General features: G+C 43.3%; 2 protein-coding genes across 3 annotated transcripts in view; one reads left to right on the forward strand and one right to left on the reverse strand.

Annotated features, from left to right (window-relative positions):
* Window positions 1-18,526, reverse strand: part of LOC107216937 (LIM domain only protein 3-like) — a 108,815-nt gene that overhangs the window by 14,040 nt on the left and 76,249 nt on the right. Inside the window, exon 5 of one of the 2 annotated variants that reach the window (XM_046742770.1) lies at window positions 2,100-2,235. In XM_046742770.1, the coding sequence (XP_046598726.1) occupies window positions 2,100-2,235 (136 nt within the window). Of the gene's footprint in view, window positions 1-2,078; window positions 2,236-18,526 lie in introns of both variants that reach the window. The other variant, XM_046742769.1, reaches the window with a different exon arrangement.
* LOC124294974 lies at window positions 9,758-11,773 on the forward strand. The gene is made up of 6 exons (XM_046742768.1): window positions 9,758-9,900; window positions 10,494-10,567; window positions 10,652-10,805; window positions 10,869-11,060; window positions 11,274-11,382; window positions 11,461-11,773. Exons 1-6 carry the CDS (start codon window positions 9,827-9,829, stop codon window positions 11,653-11,655), a joined length of 798 nt encoding a protein of 265 aa, XP_046598724.1. The 5' UTR covers window positions 9,758-9,826; the 3' UTR covers window positions 11,656-11,773.

Genomic DNA, 18,526 nt, shown 5'->3' on the forward strand with positions numbered 1-18,526 from the left:
AAGCCTCGGAGGCCAAGGAGAGGAGCGGAGAGCTTAATTAATAAGGACATGCGATATCCCACTCATACAAGAGCTGCCGATGCCTTATAGGGCAGGCATAGCGCGCGGGGAATCCTTTGTCGTCGAGGACCCGCGATCCGCTTCGCTCTCCTCGTCTTAGGACACGTGTTGTCTTCGGTGTCGGGAACCTAGACCAACCGGAAGCCGCCCTCGAGCCCTGGATGCAAAGACGTGGGAGCAGCTCGGGTTCAACGCCGGGGTTCAAATATTCCAAGTTAGAGGCGAGGGAGATTTGAGACCTTTCAAGCTATCGCGTACCTAGCTGTGCGTGCACTGAAAACATTGATAACCGTCTCACCGTTTCGCGAAAAAATTGTTGCAGTATCGAATTTTCCAATGGGTGAAACTCTAATTCGTAGGATTTAAAAATTTAACAGCTCGGATGTTGAATTGCCAGAATTTTTATATACCACCTTTTATAAATGTTTGTTATGTGTTGAAAATAAAAAAGGTTTGGAAAATAAATCAAGGTATGGAAAATTCGAAGTACAGAATTGTAAATTTTCATCATTTTTCCATATTTTTACATATCACGGTTCTATATTTTTGACTTTTCCATTTATAGACATTCTACATTTTCTAATTCTGTTATAAATTTTGTATCTTAGAAATTTTCGCATCGTAATCCGCTCTTTTGACCGCTCTACTTTTAGAATTCCATCAGCAGTTGAGATCAGAAGGGTGAAATAAAAATCGGTTTGTCAAGGGTTGAAGAAAAATTTTTTTAAACGTGACAAGTTTTTTTCCTCGACAACATAAACGGGGAAAGTATGGAAGAAATTTAATAAAAATGTTTCAATGTGTTGGACTACTTTTTACATAATTTTCAAGCCTTTCTTGAGGTGGAAAAGTTTATATCGTGGTATAAAAATAAAATTGCCTTTCAAACAGACGAATTTCACGCTTTCAATTCGAATTCCTTACCCTCGGTAACGTGAAATAAAAATCTCCGGGAAAACAAGCGACGGGTTAAATTTCGTGAATATACGCCGCTGGGCTAAAAACGACTTGCGTGACAGAAATAATTAAGTCAAATTTGTCGTCATAGAGGCGATAATGCATCGTGAAGATGAAGTTTGCCCCGACGAAGAAGAGCGGAAGAGGAGGCGAAGCGAGGGCGCCACGTGACTCGGGGTGAATTTCCTCAGAGGGGGGAGAACTGGAAGAGAAATTGAGACTGACAGCGCTGTTTAGCGGCTCAAGTAGTACCGTTTGTTGTGTGAATAGTTGAGATGCCTACCTTCCCACCTGCCTACATGCATACATTTAGGGATGGATAAACCGAGGGGATTTACTGACAGAATTCTAGAATCCTCGCGGCTTCCACCCTAAATCGTGTATTTGGGTAACACCTCCCTCACCCTCCCCTACCCTCCTTTCCCACCGCACCCTCTACGTGACGATCATCGCGGTTGGTTTCTTCGACAAATCGACCCGAGTCTCTGCGATATAAACAAGTGAGTCAGGCTAGTAAATAAGCCAATTATCGACGTTTGCTAAGCGTCTCGACATTCGTTCGATTCTGGACCAGTAACGCGACCCTTGATTAGACAGGTTTTGTTGTGTGAATTGCGTCTGCGGTGCGGATTGTCTGAGGAAAATGTAGAAGAAGAGGCGTCTTCGTCTTTCAATGCGATAAAGAAATATATTCAATCGAATGTCGTATATATTTGAAATTCAAATTCGTTTTTTGCTCGATTAAAATACCGTCGATAATTGGGCCAATCAATTGTCGATTGGCTTTGTTAACGCTCTGCCGTATCTTAAGATTCGAGACGTACTTCGCTTCAGACGCTGTTTAACTGTTTGCTCTGGTAGGAAGAAAAGAAAATAAAAAAAAAAAAAACAAGTAAAAAACAATCTCTAATTGATTAATCATACATCATTACGAGTGGATAAAACTTCGCTCCCTTATAAAGTTTCGATTAATCGAAAAACGCGTCGAGTAGCGATGAATGTAACGATTTAAGTTTGTCCGATCCAGAACAAGACACAATTTATCAGTTAGTCGATGTTACCGGAGATTGAAGATGAGTTACTTGTCTCTTGATGTGGGCCAGAGTAGCGGAGGGTGGAGGATGCAGAGCCATATTTGCGAAGACAAGCCTCTCCTCGTAGTCATATTCGCACAGGATTTTATTTTCGCACAAGTAAAATCTGTCGCCCACGCAGAATCTGGAATGAAAAAAATCAAACGCTGTAAATATTGTTGAAGTATATTTTTAAAGGCGCGAAATTTCGTGGAAATAATTTTATATTTAGATGAAAAACAACCCCAGCTTTAGTTAGAAAATTGCCAGGACGCTGAATTTTTTGTAATCATGAATAGAAAATGTTTATCAGGATAAATGTAAATTTATAGCATGTTTAATTCGAATATTTTGTTTATTTACGATTAATGAAAGTTTGATCATTTAAACAAATCTGTTATCTTACAATTAGTGCGGTTCTGAACTTGAGCGAAATGTTTTTCATTCGGGAATAGTTGAGAATTTATCGGGCACATTTATGGGTTTCCGAGTCTATTTGCAGAGACTAACCGTGGCGGTTTCAGAGATAGGAAAAATTCAGTAAGTGAGTTAGGGAATAGGCCGAGCAATAAGGCGTGTTAATTTCCCTTCGACTGCTTTCCTGCAGGCGGGAACTGGCGAGGAAATTGCGAGGAAAAGGAAGAAAGAGAGGTAAAAATAAATACAGTGAAAAAGTAGAAAGTGAAACAACCGGCGAAACTCTCATCGCTTTCAGCCTTGTGGAAATCTTGAAGGCTATTTAAATGCAAATTTTTACTTAATTCGCAGGAAATAAAACGTTTCGTTTATGTACACTGCTGCAGTTTACCATCGCCGATTAAAACTCGCCTTCGCAATGCTCCGATGGTTATCTATTTATTCGTTGCGAGGCGAACGAAATCTTCGATAATTTAACACGGCTGTATTTTGTGAAATTTTTATCATTTTTCAAAAGTTTAAAGGTGTTTTCAGAGCTCTCCGATTTCAAATACGATTGATTTGAGTTTACGTTGGTCATTTTTCCCGTAATAGTTCAAGTTATTTTACATGCAGAAAAACTAACTCTAACAATAAGTGTTTACGTATAAGACGAAAACTGATCGGTCGCGTTCAGATGCAAAATTTCATGGTAATTAACGGAAAATTGTAAGAATTGTTGTGGTTTCCAAGTCCTAGGTCTGTAAATTCAAAGTTTAAATACATTCAATTCTTTACAAATATTTTTCCCTTCGAATTTCAACACCATCAATTTTTTTCGTTTATAATTGTCAATGATATTTCAGGTAAGTGTGAAAAAAAAATTGATAGCGAAATATATCGCATTGCAGTTTTCGTAATTTTTGGATACAAAGACGAAATAAATTCAAGTTTACGAAGGGGAAAAAATGTAGTCATCTGAAAATATGACGTTCAAGCAATCGCGAGTTTACTTTTTATTCCCCACTAGAATGATCAAAATTGTTATTCTATCAGCTTTTCTGCAGATTTTCGTAAAAGAAAAATTAGATTGAATTAACCATTAATATATATATATACATATATGACATTGGAATTTCGTGTTCGTTTTGTTTTTTTACTCGAAAACGATCTATCTAACTTGTTGAATTGGACAAAAAACAAAATTTTTTCGTTGAATTTTGAAGAAGAATTACTCAAACATCGGAAATAAAATTGAAACGGAAATTGGATCCACAAGTCACAATTAAAAAACTGTATCATTTCATCAACCAGTATTTTACTCCATTTTCTCTTCACGGATCTGCAGAATTCTGCCTGTCCTAAATAGTCGATTGTAAAAATAATAGGCGTGTGGAAAACGATGAAAGGGATTCGAAACAGCGAGTATGAAAAAATGGCAGCAATGGGACAGCAGTGGGACGAGAATCTCTCCTCTAATCAGCAAAGCATTCGGCATTCTCTTATTCGACGGCGTTTAAATGTTTCCCCATGACTCTAGTAAACAGCCGAGGTCCTCGGGGTACGTGCCCAAAATGCGATATTGAGGGAATAACGTGAATTCGCCGCGGTGCTGTGGGTTATACGGATCGGCCAACTGTCGCGCCTTGGCTCAACGGCCCTTTAAAATCTCAGGCTTTATGTACCCCCTTTTTTATTGCCAGATTCAAAAGTCGAATTTCAGAGACGTATCTGGAATACATACGCACGATCGTATCATGTACCCCATAGGTGCACACATAAACCCACGTGTCTAGTTCCTTCAGCGAGTTTCCATTTGCAAACGTTAGCGCAAACTTGCAGCAGGCTGCGTTCAGGGTTCGAATTCAGAGTCCGTTTAGAGTTTTACGGGTTATAACGTCTGATTTTTTCCTTATCCTTACAATTTTTCATTTCTTCTTATCCTTCTTCTTCCGTCGTTCTTTTTTTTTTCACTTTTTCTGCATACAAATTTTATACTTCTCTTCGCCCTTTGCCGATCCGTGTGGTAAGAATTATTATTCTCTATCAAGTTTACGCCGATTTTTCAACGGCTGACGACTCTAAAATCGTTTTGTCACGATTAAGTCCAACAAGCTCTTTTAAATTCGTGTCAGCTCCACGTAATATTATTACTCTTGACGGAACCTCGATTTTGCCCTTCCCTCCCCTCACCTTCCGTCCCATTTTCCCTGCCGCATGACAAGCGTGTCCAAGCGATTTGTCCAACAAACGAGATTGTAAAGCTCTTCTCCATCTCCATATAGAAATCAAGGGAGCAAAAAAGGTATGGGGATGCAAATTTCTGGAAAAACACTCTTCAAACATCGATTCTGGAAATCCGAGTGGTAACGGAAATATTTTTCCGAGCATGCGTAAAGTGCCCCATTTCTGAACAGTGCGGTAAAACGACACTGGCGCATGCGCACTTTCAGATAACTAAATTTTACGTACGGGTGTTACGCACCGCCAGTGACGTCATTGGGCTAAGTTCAACCTGAAGTTTGCGCGTTTAGGTTAGGTTTCATGCAGCTGAGCCTATGCCTTTGGACCTCTTGATTGTCCTCAACCTACTTCTTCGAAATTATTGTCTATCATTCGTTTGCTTCTCAAATCGAATTTTCCTTCACTGGTGTTGGAAAAAATAGCGCGGTCTACACGTGCGGATGAGTGATGCCTGAGTAGTACGTTTACAGCACTCTTCGGAAATTGCCTACTTTCCGCACTTTTAACACAATATACCGATGACGAGAATATTCGAAAAGACGATTAGTTCGGTCGTTCTTTTCTTTTCCCGTACAACATTCGTAAGCGACACAAGAAATAGTGAAATTTTCCGAGTAAAAATAATTCAGGTGAAATCGAGAAACTTCATGGTTAAAGTTTGCACGGTGGGGTTTGAAGTGAGGTGGGAATCTCCTTGGACGGAAGGATAATAAAAGTATTCCATGGCAGTATACTGCAGTTGTTGTGTATTCAAGGCAGTTCCCTCTCGGCGGATCCTGCGTTCAACCTCACCAGGTCGGATCTTCGCTCGGGGGTTTATTTCAGCGCTTATGTAAATGCAGACGTGATTTTTTCGCCACCTCTGCACCTGCCTCGTTTACCAAACAAAAACCTGAACAACTGTACACAAACGAACACCGACAGACCTTTGACGCGATTTTTTTCACACGATTGCAGACCGAAGACCCGTAATCGCGTTGAGGAAACCTCGCTCTTCCGCGTCTCAAAATATTTCCACAAACTTCAGGCATTGAGTAGCAAAATAAAGAAAAGAAACAGCGTTGAGTAAGCGAAATAATGCGTTACGTAAAATGTGTGAAGAGAGAAAAATTAGAGGAGCGAAACACTGGAGTGCGAATCGTGGAACATGAGGCATGTTGGCCATAAAAAGCAATGCTTCCTCATAACGGCACACGATAAGTATGCGACGTAAAATAAAATCGATTCGTACAGCATCGAACTAGGCTCATAAAATGGGACATTAGAGGGGATGGTGGTGTATAATGGTGTTATGATTTCGAGGAAAGATACGTGGCGTGTTTGGCGATAACGCGATAAGGGTAAAAACCGCTAAACGCTTTGGGCATTAGCTATATTTTTATAGTACCGAATGCTAATGTCGTTATACCGTAAAAATGTGATTCTTCAGAAACGCTTCGAGAGTCCCGCCAACTTCAGAGGCACGAATATCAGGTGTAGATCGTATTGATTACTCTTGATTACTCTCCCCAGATGTACCGCGATTCTTATCTCCACCACACATGAAGTATAGGTAATAAGATTTTCAATTGGTGCACAATATATTACAGCGAATACAACCTGCGTCAAATGTTGTTCCACCATTCCAAATTGTTTATCGTTTCGCTTCCTGTACTTGAAAGAATACATTATAATTAAATAAAAGTAAGGCAATCACGCGGTGTGCATGGAAAATACACCGGTATTGAGGGACACTGTGAAAAACCTGCGTTCTAAAGTTTGGTCGACTCCATCATGTTGAAACGAGACAGCATTGTCGCAAATTTAGAGATCAGATACAGCAATGACTTGTCAAATGTTCCCCATATCATGTGCCGCGTCCACTGACAGACCGTCGAATTGTAAAAAATCCCGTAGATATTATACAAGCGGGATAAATTGTACAGTCTGTAGAATCCCGGCTTGGCATGCAACGTGAAATTTGGTCGCTCGACGAGCGATGCAAGCGTCTGGTAAGTCCTTGAGTAAAATTTTCTCCGCTTCTCGCCTTGCTCTCTCCACTCGTCTTCTCTCATCTCTGGCGTTTATTGTTATCCCTGATCGCAAATTCCTTCCACCCCTTGGTACTCGGCGTAGCGTTCGCTCTTAATTTGCATCAGGCCGCAAGAGGCAGCGGCTTGGCGCGGCGAGTCTAACGCGTTTAGCAGAGGCTCGAACCCTTAATCAGATCTTCCGTCGGTGAGGTGCGGGTCGGAGGCGGCAGTCATGCGACTTCGAAAGGTGGGAAGGGCGGAAGGGGTTGCAGCGTGCGCTCGAAGCCGCCGAGAAACTGGAAGGAAGGAAGGAAGGAAGGAAGGAAGGGATGTGCGAGGAGCCAGGTTTCCCGGCTAAGGTGCCGCTAAGTGTGAAGTTAATGGAGTCAAGATGCTGCCACCTTGAGAGACAGAGGCGTCTGCCACAGGGATCTACACAGACGTCTCACAATCCAGGTGCCATCCCCGTCTGCCTCCCATACACCACCGTTTGATTATTTAAAGGCAGTCAAGGGCTTCTCTCTCGACTCTGTATTGTTTGCAAAGGCGCAAACGTCGTTAGCCTCGAGAATTCTCCACACCATAACGCACCGTCAGATTCGGTGGTGGAATAATTTTCAACGTTTTCCCGACGCCATCCCTTGGAAACCATTTTATCCCTGAGCTTAATTCAATGTACATATAACTAAACAGAAGTCACGCTGTTTCTCGACGCGACGCTATACGTTTAGTCCGAATCGCATCGTTGTTTGCTATCCAAAGTTCGAACGCGCGAATTGTTACTGAGGGGGTGGGTATTCGAAAAAATGTAGATCGGCGGTGTTGTTCATCGAGTGGGATATTGGAAAACTGTGCGCTTACGCCGCTGCGTAGGTATTAATACAAACACGGTTGAAATAAATTGAAATTTGTTTCGATGATGAGCGGGCGATACGATTCAACTGTTAATTAATTCAAACCATGAGGGTATCAGGGGCGGCGTGGCGTGCTAATTCGATCAGGAGTGCGTTCACTCTGCGGACAGTAGGGGCTGGTTTGGCCGGCGACAGTCTCGACGATCAGCCCAGCCGTGATTTGACGTTGCTATCTGAGCGCCACCCAGGCATACGGTTAAGCGTCACTCGGTGTTCCGTTTAATTTCCTAATAGTCCTCACCCGAGTCTCTTCTCTCCAGCACCGACTGTAATTGACGCAGTGTCAATCATATCGCTAATCAGACTTTCCCCGTTCCGCCGTGTCGAACAAATTCTCGTTTCGTTCAATGTGATTGGTTGGGAAATAAATGTACCTTCAACCAAATACCCGAATTATCCATAATTCGGTTGGGTGGAACCTGTGCGTTCGTCAGTTTCATCTCAGTTTCTGAAACCTGGAAAATCTGCAGACTTTTCAAACGGACGAGGCAAACAAATACCCACAAGAATAGACAGTCGCTGCAGACATTTGCGTTTCAACCCCTTCGCTCTCGAGCGTAATCTCGCGCTCCTTTCTCTAGACCATATTAATCTATATTAATGACCAGGATTAAGCGTGAAATTAAAACATCTACTCCACCGACCCACCCAGAGGGAGGCGCACTTATACCGGGTATTACAATGAAGCCTGAAGGGTTGAATATATCGGGATGAAAACGCGATACGTCTGTATTAAGGGATCTCGGAGCGGTTCCGCGACGAGAAATGACTGGCGAACGTCAGTAATAGGGTCGAAATATTTCACCCCTAGCCGAACAAAAGATCCGAGTTATGCAATGCTGATATAATTCAGAAGCTTCCCGGTTATATCATGACAAAGAAGGCAATTTCTCTGTGCCACTTTACTCGTGGCGAGTCCAACGGTTCCTTGACGTGGTCGCCGGTTTCCCACACCATTTCTCATAATATGTAACTGCAAACTGTACAACCGTCTAAACACGTTGTATAATACGGTCGCCAATTACATGTGAGAGCCGTGAAATCATACACATGTCATAATGCTCAGGGAGGTGGAAAGGCTCGATCGAACGAGGTCTTGGTGAAGGTTGTACGTGTTCGTTGGCCCCTGGAAATGCGGCGAGAGGAGCCCAAGCACGACTAACTCAGTCCTCGAAGACGATAGAGGGAAAATGACGTGCAATCAAATCAAAGATTATTTCCTCCAATAAAGTGGAACGCATTTCTTGGAGTAGCGCGGGAGGACTCCGAGGTTATAAATCTCCTGTAGCCCGGAGCGGACACTTATCAGTTTCAGAGTTGAGATATAGTCCTCAGGACCGCCGGGCGTTTGTCTCTGCAAATTGACGCCAGTCGAGTTATTAACTTCCTCGGCGACAAATTCGCGAAACTTTGTATAGTCCGTTTCACGCTAGAACTAATCGGATTCAACTTCATGAAATATCTCACAGTGCACGCTGCGTTTTGACTCACATCGCGACTCCGGGATTTCTAATTTCCATCATTGTATCGATCAATTTACAACCGTATGGTCATTTGAATTAGCCCTGCAGGATCATGTGGAGTGCAGATCGTGTGCGTTATAGCAACGCGAATGGCGCCAGCAGCTGTAACAAACTTAGTTTCCATGCAGTCCAACCAAGAAGGGATTAAGTATGACTTAGTACTGAAGTTGCGATCATTAGCTGTGTGGTCTTCTCAGCTGCTGGCCAAACTTCCTCTTAACTTGCTAGAGACCGTAGGGAAGGACGCGCTAGCTACGGGTTCTATTCCCTTCAGACATTGTTAGACTTCGCACTGTATTTCTTTTCTGCACTCACTACCATGCTACAGATTTCGTGCATGAGATAAAGATTTCCATAACACTGTACCGTAGTGTTACACTCGTGTTCTTTGGGTGATCGGTAAAACGGACCGAGTGTCAATCGTAGATCGATGAAGTACTGGTTCACGAGTGTTTGCCATCACCGGATTCAATCTCAACAAGACGGGCAGCCAATGATTTGAAGACCTCGATTATTTCCGGGGAAAAGAGGGGAACCGCGGTTTGTCGCCGATTGCGATAGTTCAGGTGTTCACACAGCCGTGAAAACCGACAGATGGGTATCTCACCCTCAAGTGTACGATTGCGATCGTGCTACAAGATGTATAAATGTATATAAATAGGAGGATATTGTGTCGGATTGGAACAGTACGTCCCTGTGGTTACATCGCTACGAATCACGCGTGAGTATGATTGTTAATAAATAGTATAATAGTTTTACAAGTTCTCATACGCGTCTTGGTTGGCACTTGATTTGTTTCTTCACTGCAATGGAAAGTAATCGGATTTCAGTCTACGAAAATCTCTAATATCGTCTGTCAGTTTTCAAGCACCGTGCGTGAATCAGAATCGCATAACTGAAAGATGGGACTTGTTGTTTAGCTTGGGAACGTTTAGCGATCACTGCATGTCCAAAAATCTTAGCCGATACTACGTCTGTACGGTATATTTTGACGTGATAGAAGTGCGGTGACCGTTATCCACAGCCCGAATCTTGCTGCCGATGCGGAAAGAAAAACAAATTAAGAAACAATTATAGTGGTGTGTCGTAGATTATTGATACGAAGTAATCAATTCAGCCAATCAAGACATGCTTGAAACTGATTAATACGAGCAATCAAGCCTCAATTAGATACCGAATCACAGTACAAGCTCGTGACTGTGATCAGATGATCAGCGATAAGAGTTACCTGTTCTGTAGCCAACTCTTTCCTCCCCTACGACCCACGTAATTATTTTCATTCATTCGAGTCATATCAGCTCAATTTCTACGCAGAGACAGCATGAAATTCTACGGCGTAATTGTTCTCTTGGCGCTTGTCACCTTCGCCCATGGCCTACCTACCAGTAGTAAGTTGCGATCACCACAGTTTATTAGGTAAATTTAGCCACAGAATTTTTATTAATACGATTGTATGATTGTCTGAAACCCAGCGAAAACGAAGCGATCCATTAGCGACAATCTGGTATCGCTTGTCGAGAGTTTTCAGGACACAATGAAAACCGGCGACGAGGACTTGGGAATCCCTGTGTTGGAGCCCTTCGAAGCTGATTCCATTGACATATCTATCGACGAGACTTCAGTAGCGTGAGTAAGAGTTCATCAGCATCTCGATTCCGATCTAATGAAGATTATTTTCGTTCCACGCAGATTGGACGGCAATCTGAGTAACTTGAAGGTCGCGGGTCTGTCTCATTTCTCGATCGACACCTTGACGTTCAGTCTAATCGGAATCAGGTTCACCTTCGCTTTCACGTGGCCTAGTATCACCTTCAGCACGGGATATTCCATCGATGGCACGGTTTCGAATGACATAGCGGTATACGGCAACGGGAATGCAACGTAAGTTCCGCACTAGCACGATACCTCTGTCGAGAAGCCTTTGGCAAGGTTTTGGATCGACAGGAGAGAATCATAACTGCATTATTAACTGCAATATTATCATTTGCTGGGGTTTTCTAGAACAAATTACGCGGAGAATCTTTACCACCGATGTAGGGTATTTAACTTTAGTAAAACTGGGTAAACGTGCCTCGATCGATCGTTATGTTACAGTGGCGAGATCACCAATCTAGTCGTTTCGGGAACCGCCGCGCTATCCGTGAGCAATTCGTATCTCTACATTCGCAGTTTGACGAGCGAGATCAGCGTGGAAGATACGGAAGTGAGTGAAATGTGCTATCCACACTCATGCCTTTTTGAGTTCTCTCTTCTCTTTCGTCAATAATGATTTACTTCACAGTTCGCGATCACTGGAATCTGGAATGACGACGACGTGTCGAAGCTCATAGGGGATGTGGTCAGTGACATTGCCCCAGTCCTCGTCGAGGAGTACCAGGACGAGATCACCACCGCTGTCAATGAAGTAGTCACCGAATATGCCAACGACTACCTCGGCACTATGACTCTGGCCGACCTCATTGGACTCCTCGGATAAGTCAGTGCGGTTACTTGCTGGCGAAACTTCAATGTCCAGCAAAGCAGCGATCAGATGTTAATCCTTCCTTTGAATGCAGGATGAAATCGAGTGAATAAATAGATCGTTGACGAACAAACTGTAAAAACGATATATCTCACGTTACCTTCTACGAGAATTACGAGTTCATCGTTAATGATGACAAGTAACGATTTCCAGAACGAATTCAACATATACGCGCAGTCAGTCTTGAAACCACGAGGAAAACAATGTCTTGAATGCTCTTGATTTTTGAAACCGTCAAACACTGTACTAGTCGAGCGAAAACTTGACAGGTGACGGATTCGTACCTCGAATGAAAATTGGCGTTGTTCGTAGTCTGCGAAGTGGGAAACCCCCGAAGGATGGGGTGGTGGGCTGTTGGGCGGCGGGAGAGCAACAAACATAATTCAAACTTACGGGCGCCGCAGTATAATTACCGAATCTTGTAGCGGGCTCGCGGAGGTTGTCCTAAAACTTTGATCTAGGAGAGGGTGTGGAGGGTGGAACCAGCAAGGCCGCAGATAGAATAATGCCCCAAGGCTCGTTACAGCGGGGCCAGGTTGAATTTGACTCGGCCAAAATTTAAGCCGAAAGGTCCGTCTTCCGCGCGTCCCTCTTCACGGTGTCCTTCCCTCGGTTCCCCCTTATCTTCGGTGTGGCAGCTTGTTTGACTTCCGGCGCGGTGTCTCAGCGTGACCGGACGTACTTGATAACTGAATATCCTAGAGCCTCTTCTCTCAGCTAAGCCTACCGGTAAGCCTCTCCAAGGGTTGGCTTACATTAATCGAGTTCCTCCGAACTTCTATGGCTGATGCTCACACCGACTTTCGCCAGAAGATCCACCGCTGCTCGGGCAATTATCATCTTCACATCGTGCCTTTTAGCTCCATCCCCGGGGCTTCGAGTCCTCGTTACTCGAGCGAGAGTCGGAAGGATTAACCCGTCGAAAGACGCGAACGATGAAGAGTATCCTCATATTTCTCAATAAACGATAAATCACTCTTAGAAATATCTATATCTGTACGGGGACGTATAACGCTCTCTTATAGATCTCTCTCCCTCTCTCTCTCTATCTCTCTCCTTCTCTCCCCATCCCCTTTGATTCTCCCGATGCCATTAATCTATGGTTATCTATGGCGTGTGGCGGATAAGTGCGTTCGAATGAGCCATTTCACCCTTGGGAGTTAAAGCCCTGAGAGAAGATCGAGGAATTCAGTGCCGAACTAACAGAAGGGCGACTCGAGACTGCCTGCTCCCGCCTTTCTTCGCCCTTCGGCGACCAACCGACGCCGCCCTTCGTGATGAGCTGTGCAAAACTTGACCACCACTCTCATCTCCTTCTTCTCTTACCAATCCGTGGTATCCTTCGACTTAATCGAAATTCGCTTATCGGTCAGACTTTTTTCTCAAATGCTCCAACTAAAAACCCATTAGAAACTAACGTCGGAGAACACAGTACAATCAAGAGTTAACTTCAAACTCAATCGAATTTTCAATCAGCAAGTACAACTACAGTCATGTTCAGGCATGGATGCCATAGATGAACAGACTCACTAATCGCGACTCGGTGTACTTACGAAGAACTTATATCGTACGTACTGTCTCCGAGTCTCCACAGCGTTCTCTACGTTCTCTGTACGTATCGTACGTACCGTAACGTATCGGACAGCTGATGAAGCGCCAAGAGTGATCAGTGTGTCTTGAGTGCTACGCGTGTAAAGGTCTTACGCAAAGTATCGCGAGATGAAAACATGCAACGACACGGTTACAAACACCTTCGTAAATATAAGCCGTGTGACCGAAACGTGCATTGAGCTTCCCTGAAAGTTGTTGATACACCGTGACACCATCGTTTTGGTAAGTCGATGATATGCTTTCGCCAACTCACGATGCGACCGGCGATTTCAAGGACGACTACCGTGATTCCGGTTTAAGCGAACTAAGGGATGAACGAATGAAAAAAAATTGAGAGAAAATGTTGGCTCGACAAAGTAAGAGAGTCGATAAGATATTCGCGATATCGCGTGGATCTCGGAATCTCCGGATCTCCCGGGGTTCTGTCTCTCCGTCTCGCGGGCTCGGTTCTTTCGGTGAGTAATGCTTTCCAGGTTATCTTTCCACCTTGGCTCTCATAACTTCACGGAAGGCGCGCACCCCCGTCTGGCCCCCCGCGAACGAAACGAAACCGGCCTTGCACCCCGCCTCGGTGTAGTCTAACGAACCAAAGAACTGGTTGACTCGCATGTGCGGACGGTTACAACTCTCCCTGCAGCCGCGTTATCGCGAAGCCCGTCGAGAGAGTTAAGTGGAAGAAAATGTGGCAAGAATCGTTGAAGCGAAGGGAAACTTCCCGTTTCTGCCGCGGGGCCGCCTCGAAACTCAACCGAACACAGGAAGCTTGTTAAAACGTAATGCCGAGCTTCTACCTTCCACTATACCTACACTGCCTAGATACGTACTATCGATTTCGGCATGCATGCGTCACGGATTTATACCGTACTGTTTGCCTCACGCACAAGGATGAGCACGCGTCTTAGCTCGACGCTTTTGACCGCTTACGAGAATTTTACGAGGTCAAAATTGCCCGGAAATCGTTTCTAGACAGCGTTACTTCGGAGTTTATTCGACTACCATTTCGTCGATTATTGTTTCATCAAATTTTTACTGTAGTGTAAAAAGCGTCCAAGCGTCGTGATAAACCTTCCGAGCTTTCGACCCTGACGAAAATTTCCGATTCGAAATTTCACTCGTTACGCGCGCGAGCACGAATGCTGCAATATTATTGTGGATGGGTCCCCATTGTGCGACGAGTGTGAATAGTTTGGAAGTGACGTCAGACGTGACGAGGGAGATATAATATGAAGTCGGTTCGCGGGTATCGCGAGCACCGAGCAGTCTGGAGAACTAAGTGTCTGGAGCAGATATTGTAGAACTCAGAAGCCAATGTGTCACCCAAGTCTCAGATTGTCTCCCCGCATCTCTGCTATCCGTGAAATGTCTGGAGCAGATTCCGAGGTTTGAGTGAGTGAAACGTTTTTGAACCATTGACTACTACTTACAATATTTAGTCAGAAATTGAGTTTCGCTAATGGCAAAGAAGTCGAGGCCTTGCAACGGTTCGCGAGGCGCGACCTTATTTCCTCGTTAATTTCTTATTAATAACCAAAGAACGCGGCGTGTTATGGTTTGAAAGGGTTCGGCTAAGGGTAGCAGATGGTGCGGGATATCGCTTGAGAAAAGAAACACCTTGTTGGGGTTGATGACATTTCGTGCACGTAATGTCAGTCGGCAGGTCGAGGCTGGCATTTCTCTGACCTTTGCCACCCTCGCCTCTCGACGTCAATTTAACGTCATTTTAATTTTCACAACCATATACAGGTATAATCATCTTAGATCTTCAAGTAATTATCGCGTTTGAGTCGAGCGGCGAGGCAGCTGGTATTCGTAATTGAAGCTCAACCTTTTCGTGCCATCTTAAACGATCAATTAGCGAAAGCATATTCGCGATATGTTTAGAAAGTCTTCGAGTTTGGATAAAATATTCCGGTTTTTTTTTTACTTCGAATTTTGAGGGAAACTATTTCACTACTTAAATAATAATAATAATAATCCTTTAACCTTTTTTAACCTTTAAAATTTGCTTCGACTTTATTTGAAATGAAACACCGAAAAGCATGATCAAATAATATTCTTCGAATCACGAAGATGTAAGATAAAAATATAAAAATTCACGGAACTTCCCTATTAGTCAAGGGTCGAAGCTGTTGACCTTGCAAAGTGTAGACGAGAACGGAAGTCTTTCTTCTCGAGTCACGCGAGGGCACGAAACACTCTTAAGGCTCAGTTGCTTAATCACACGCTTTTCAACGGTTCATGGGCGTCGTGGAAACGTCGGTTTGAAACATGTTTTTTGCCTGCAAGCAACAGTTAACGCGTTACAAAAACCGCGTATTGATCTATGGGAATAGATATATGGTGCATGCTCGGTGCGGTTATGCATGCTGCATATTTGTTTGCAGTAACTTTCCACAAATCATATTCAACGCATTAGCATGTAATTTTGCAGAAAAATATTTGGCCAATTTTATAAATTGCCAAACAGTGGGTCGGACGGTTCCCTTATGCAATAACACGTTCGGAATTATCACGATGGAGTGCAACGGCGTTTTAGCGTTGAAATCGGAGTTTATACGTCAGTTATTGCATGTGCAGAATTGGCGTCGGATTAAAACCGTGGGGAATAATATTGAACGACTTGAAATAATATTTCACCAACAATAAAAGCGAGCCGTTCATTCAACGGGGTGTACAATATTCGAAAATATGTTTTGAAATTCACCCTGCAGCTCAACGTTTTCAAAGCTGATAATTCCGTGTAATTATCGCTGCGTACATACAGCCTTGTGATTTGTGAGCTTTGCCATCGAACTTGTTATGTACGCATATCTATTCGTGCAACGTCGTTCATAATTTCGATGACAAATAAATCGACTGTCAATTTGACCATTTTGTTTTTTCTTTCTTTTAAACAGAAATTTCCAAAGACAAAATTATCCGACGATTCATTTAACGAGTGGCAATAATGGTGCATAATCTGCGAATGATCGATTGCGAGCGTAACGGGCTTCGGATTTAAGCTTTCTCGACTTACGATCTGTTTCGCGAGGATCCTCGGTACCTATTGTCTGCAGAAGCCACGTCTTTGTCAAGCGATTACCTTGTATAGCCGTACACCGTACTCGCCGAACCTCCCCTCATCTCCCATTGCATTGTTTGTGTTTATATTATTGTATTTCGACATTATACGAGCTTAGCTGATTTAATTGTCATTGTTCCACCCACGGTCTTTGCAAATAATCGTACCAACACACGCCGCAGTTACCTACGTTACGCAGGTACTAGCCAAGCTGGAAATAAAAGAGAAATTTTACATATTTTGCTTGGTTTTTTCTTTTTTTTTTTTTAACTAATCATTCACGCAGTTTTGAATGTAGTTTATATTTCATTACTTTGAAGCTTGATCAATGAGAAAAGATGACATATATTAGCGAGAAGATTTCGAACCATAAAGATTTAATGCGGACTTACGGTGTTCTAAAGGCTTTACAATACTTGCATGAGATTTCATTGGGCATCGTGATATTTCAAAGAATTTCAAAAGATCTCTGAAGATTTTCAGTATCTTCCCGGACTTGAATCACTAATTGTGTAGATCGAAATTCAAGACGAATTCATTTTGAAAAAATAACCATCCAAAAGAGGTATTCTTTCTTACGATTACCTTGAACCCATGCACTTGAACGACAATCCTAGAGTTTGGCGAAGAGGGGAGAAAAGTCAGACCATTTTGTTTCGAAAAGTGGTTTTCAATGCTCGCGTCGACGCGGGGAGACCCCGTAAAGTGGCGTTGTATAATTCGCGGCACCAAATTCCGTCCATTTATGCCTGAGCTGACGATTAACCTTCGGTTGTGGCGAATAACTGTAGCACAATGTGCAAAGTCAACTTGGCGCTATGAGTATATTCACACTCTCTCGAGACCCAGGCTTTACTCTCTCTCTCTCTCTCTCTCTCTCTTCCTCTCCCTCTCTCTCTGGCTCTCTGACCGCTGTGCCTCTTTCTCCTCCTCTTTACTTCATCCCTTCGTGCAGCCATTTTGTTTCCGGTGTCCCGGGCCGACTTCCGGCCAGCGTCACGCAGTCCTTACAGGCCGCGGAGAACCCCGGGAGCTCTTGAGATCTACTTTTCTGATTATATTCAAATTAAATGCGACTTCTGACCGGTAATATACTGCCGCCAATTTAACCTCGGCTAACAACCCTCCACGGAAGTTACACCCTCCTTGCCTCCTTGCCTTCTTCGCCTGCGATCGAGCCCTACACGTGTGTCAAATTCGCATCGAGATCTCGACTTTGTTTGTTTACCGCACGTATCGTTTTACCACCAACGAGCAATTCGTAGCCACACCTCGGTTTTGCCGTTGGCTCGAAGACTCCGCTTATACCGAAGCCGTTTTACTTACAATTAAACTTGGCTGAATAGACCAATCAATCCGGGCGTTTTGGTACTTAAATCTCACCTGAAAACTAACTGCGCAGCAATTTGAAGCACGTTTAATAAACGAAAATGCACACGTTTATCCAACTCAGTTCAGGGGACGACTTATTTTTATTAATGTTCAAAAGTGGAAAACGCGTTTCTTTCTCAGTTTTTCGCTTCTTGGATGAAAAAAGTAATCAAGCAATCATTGTACCCCAAGAAGAAAAGTCGTAGAGAGTTGAAATATCTTCGAAATGAGCCCAAGTCATTTTTATTTGAAAAAAAACTTTAAAAACCGTAGAAACGGGGTCATTTTCCAAAAATTTATAACTCCGCCAATTCATAAGTTGTAGGGCAGGCCTTCTTCGACATAGTAGCGTAAATAACATGCAGATTACGTGGTCGAAGGATGGATGCTGTCGGATTAGTGGTTTTTGCACAATTTTGTATTCACATTATTTGTCCGTCATATTGCGTAATGTGTCCTTGCTCGAGAAACGCTTCGGTATAAATTTTTCAAACGGATTTTTAAAGTGTACCGTGCAAATCGTCTATCCCAGTTTGGCGTTAAAATGGGTGAAAATGCGTACAAACGTAGTGCTAAACGTCAAAGCGTGCGAATACTTGGCAATACTTGTGATTTCAATTTTTTCTGACAAAGGATGAGGATATTTATTTGTATACAGCGTATTCGTGGAATGAGTTTTTTGCATAAAGTAATTGAATGCATATGTTTTCGATTAAAGAAGGTATTTTTGTGGGTAACGACCACATTTAATGTATTTAGCGAAAGGTTTTTGCACCAAGGGTA

Source organism: Neodiprion lecontei, chromosome 6 (assembly GCF_021901455.1).
Source record: "Neodiprion lecontei isolate iyNeoLeco1 chromosome 6, iyNeoLeco1.1, whole genome shotgun sequence".
NCBI lineage: Eukaryota > Metazoa > Arthropoda > Insecta > Hymenoptera > Diprionidae > Neodiprion > Neodiprion lecontei.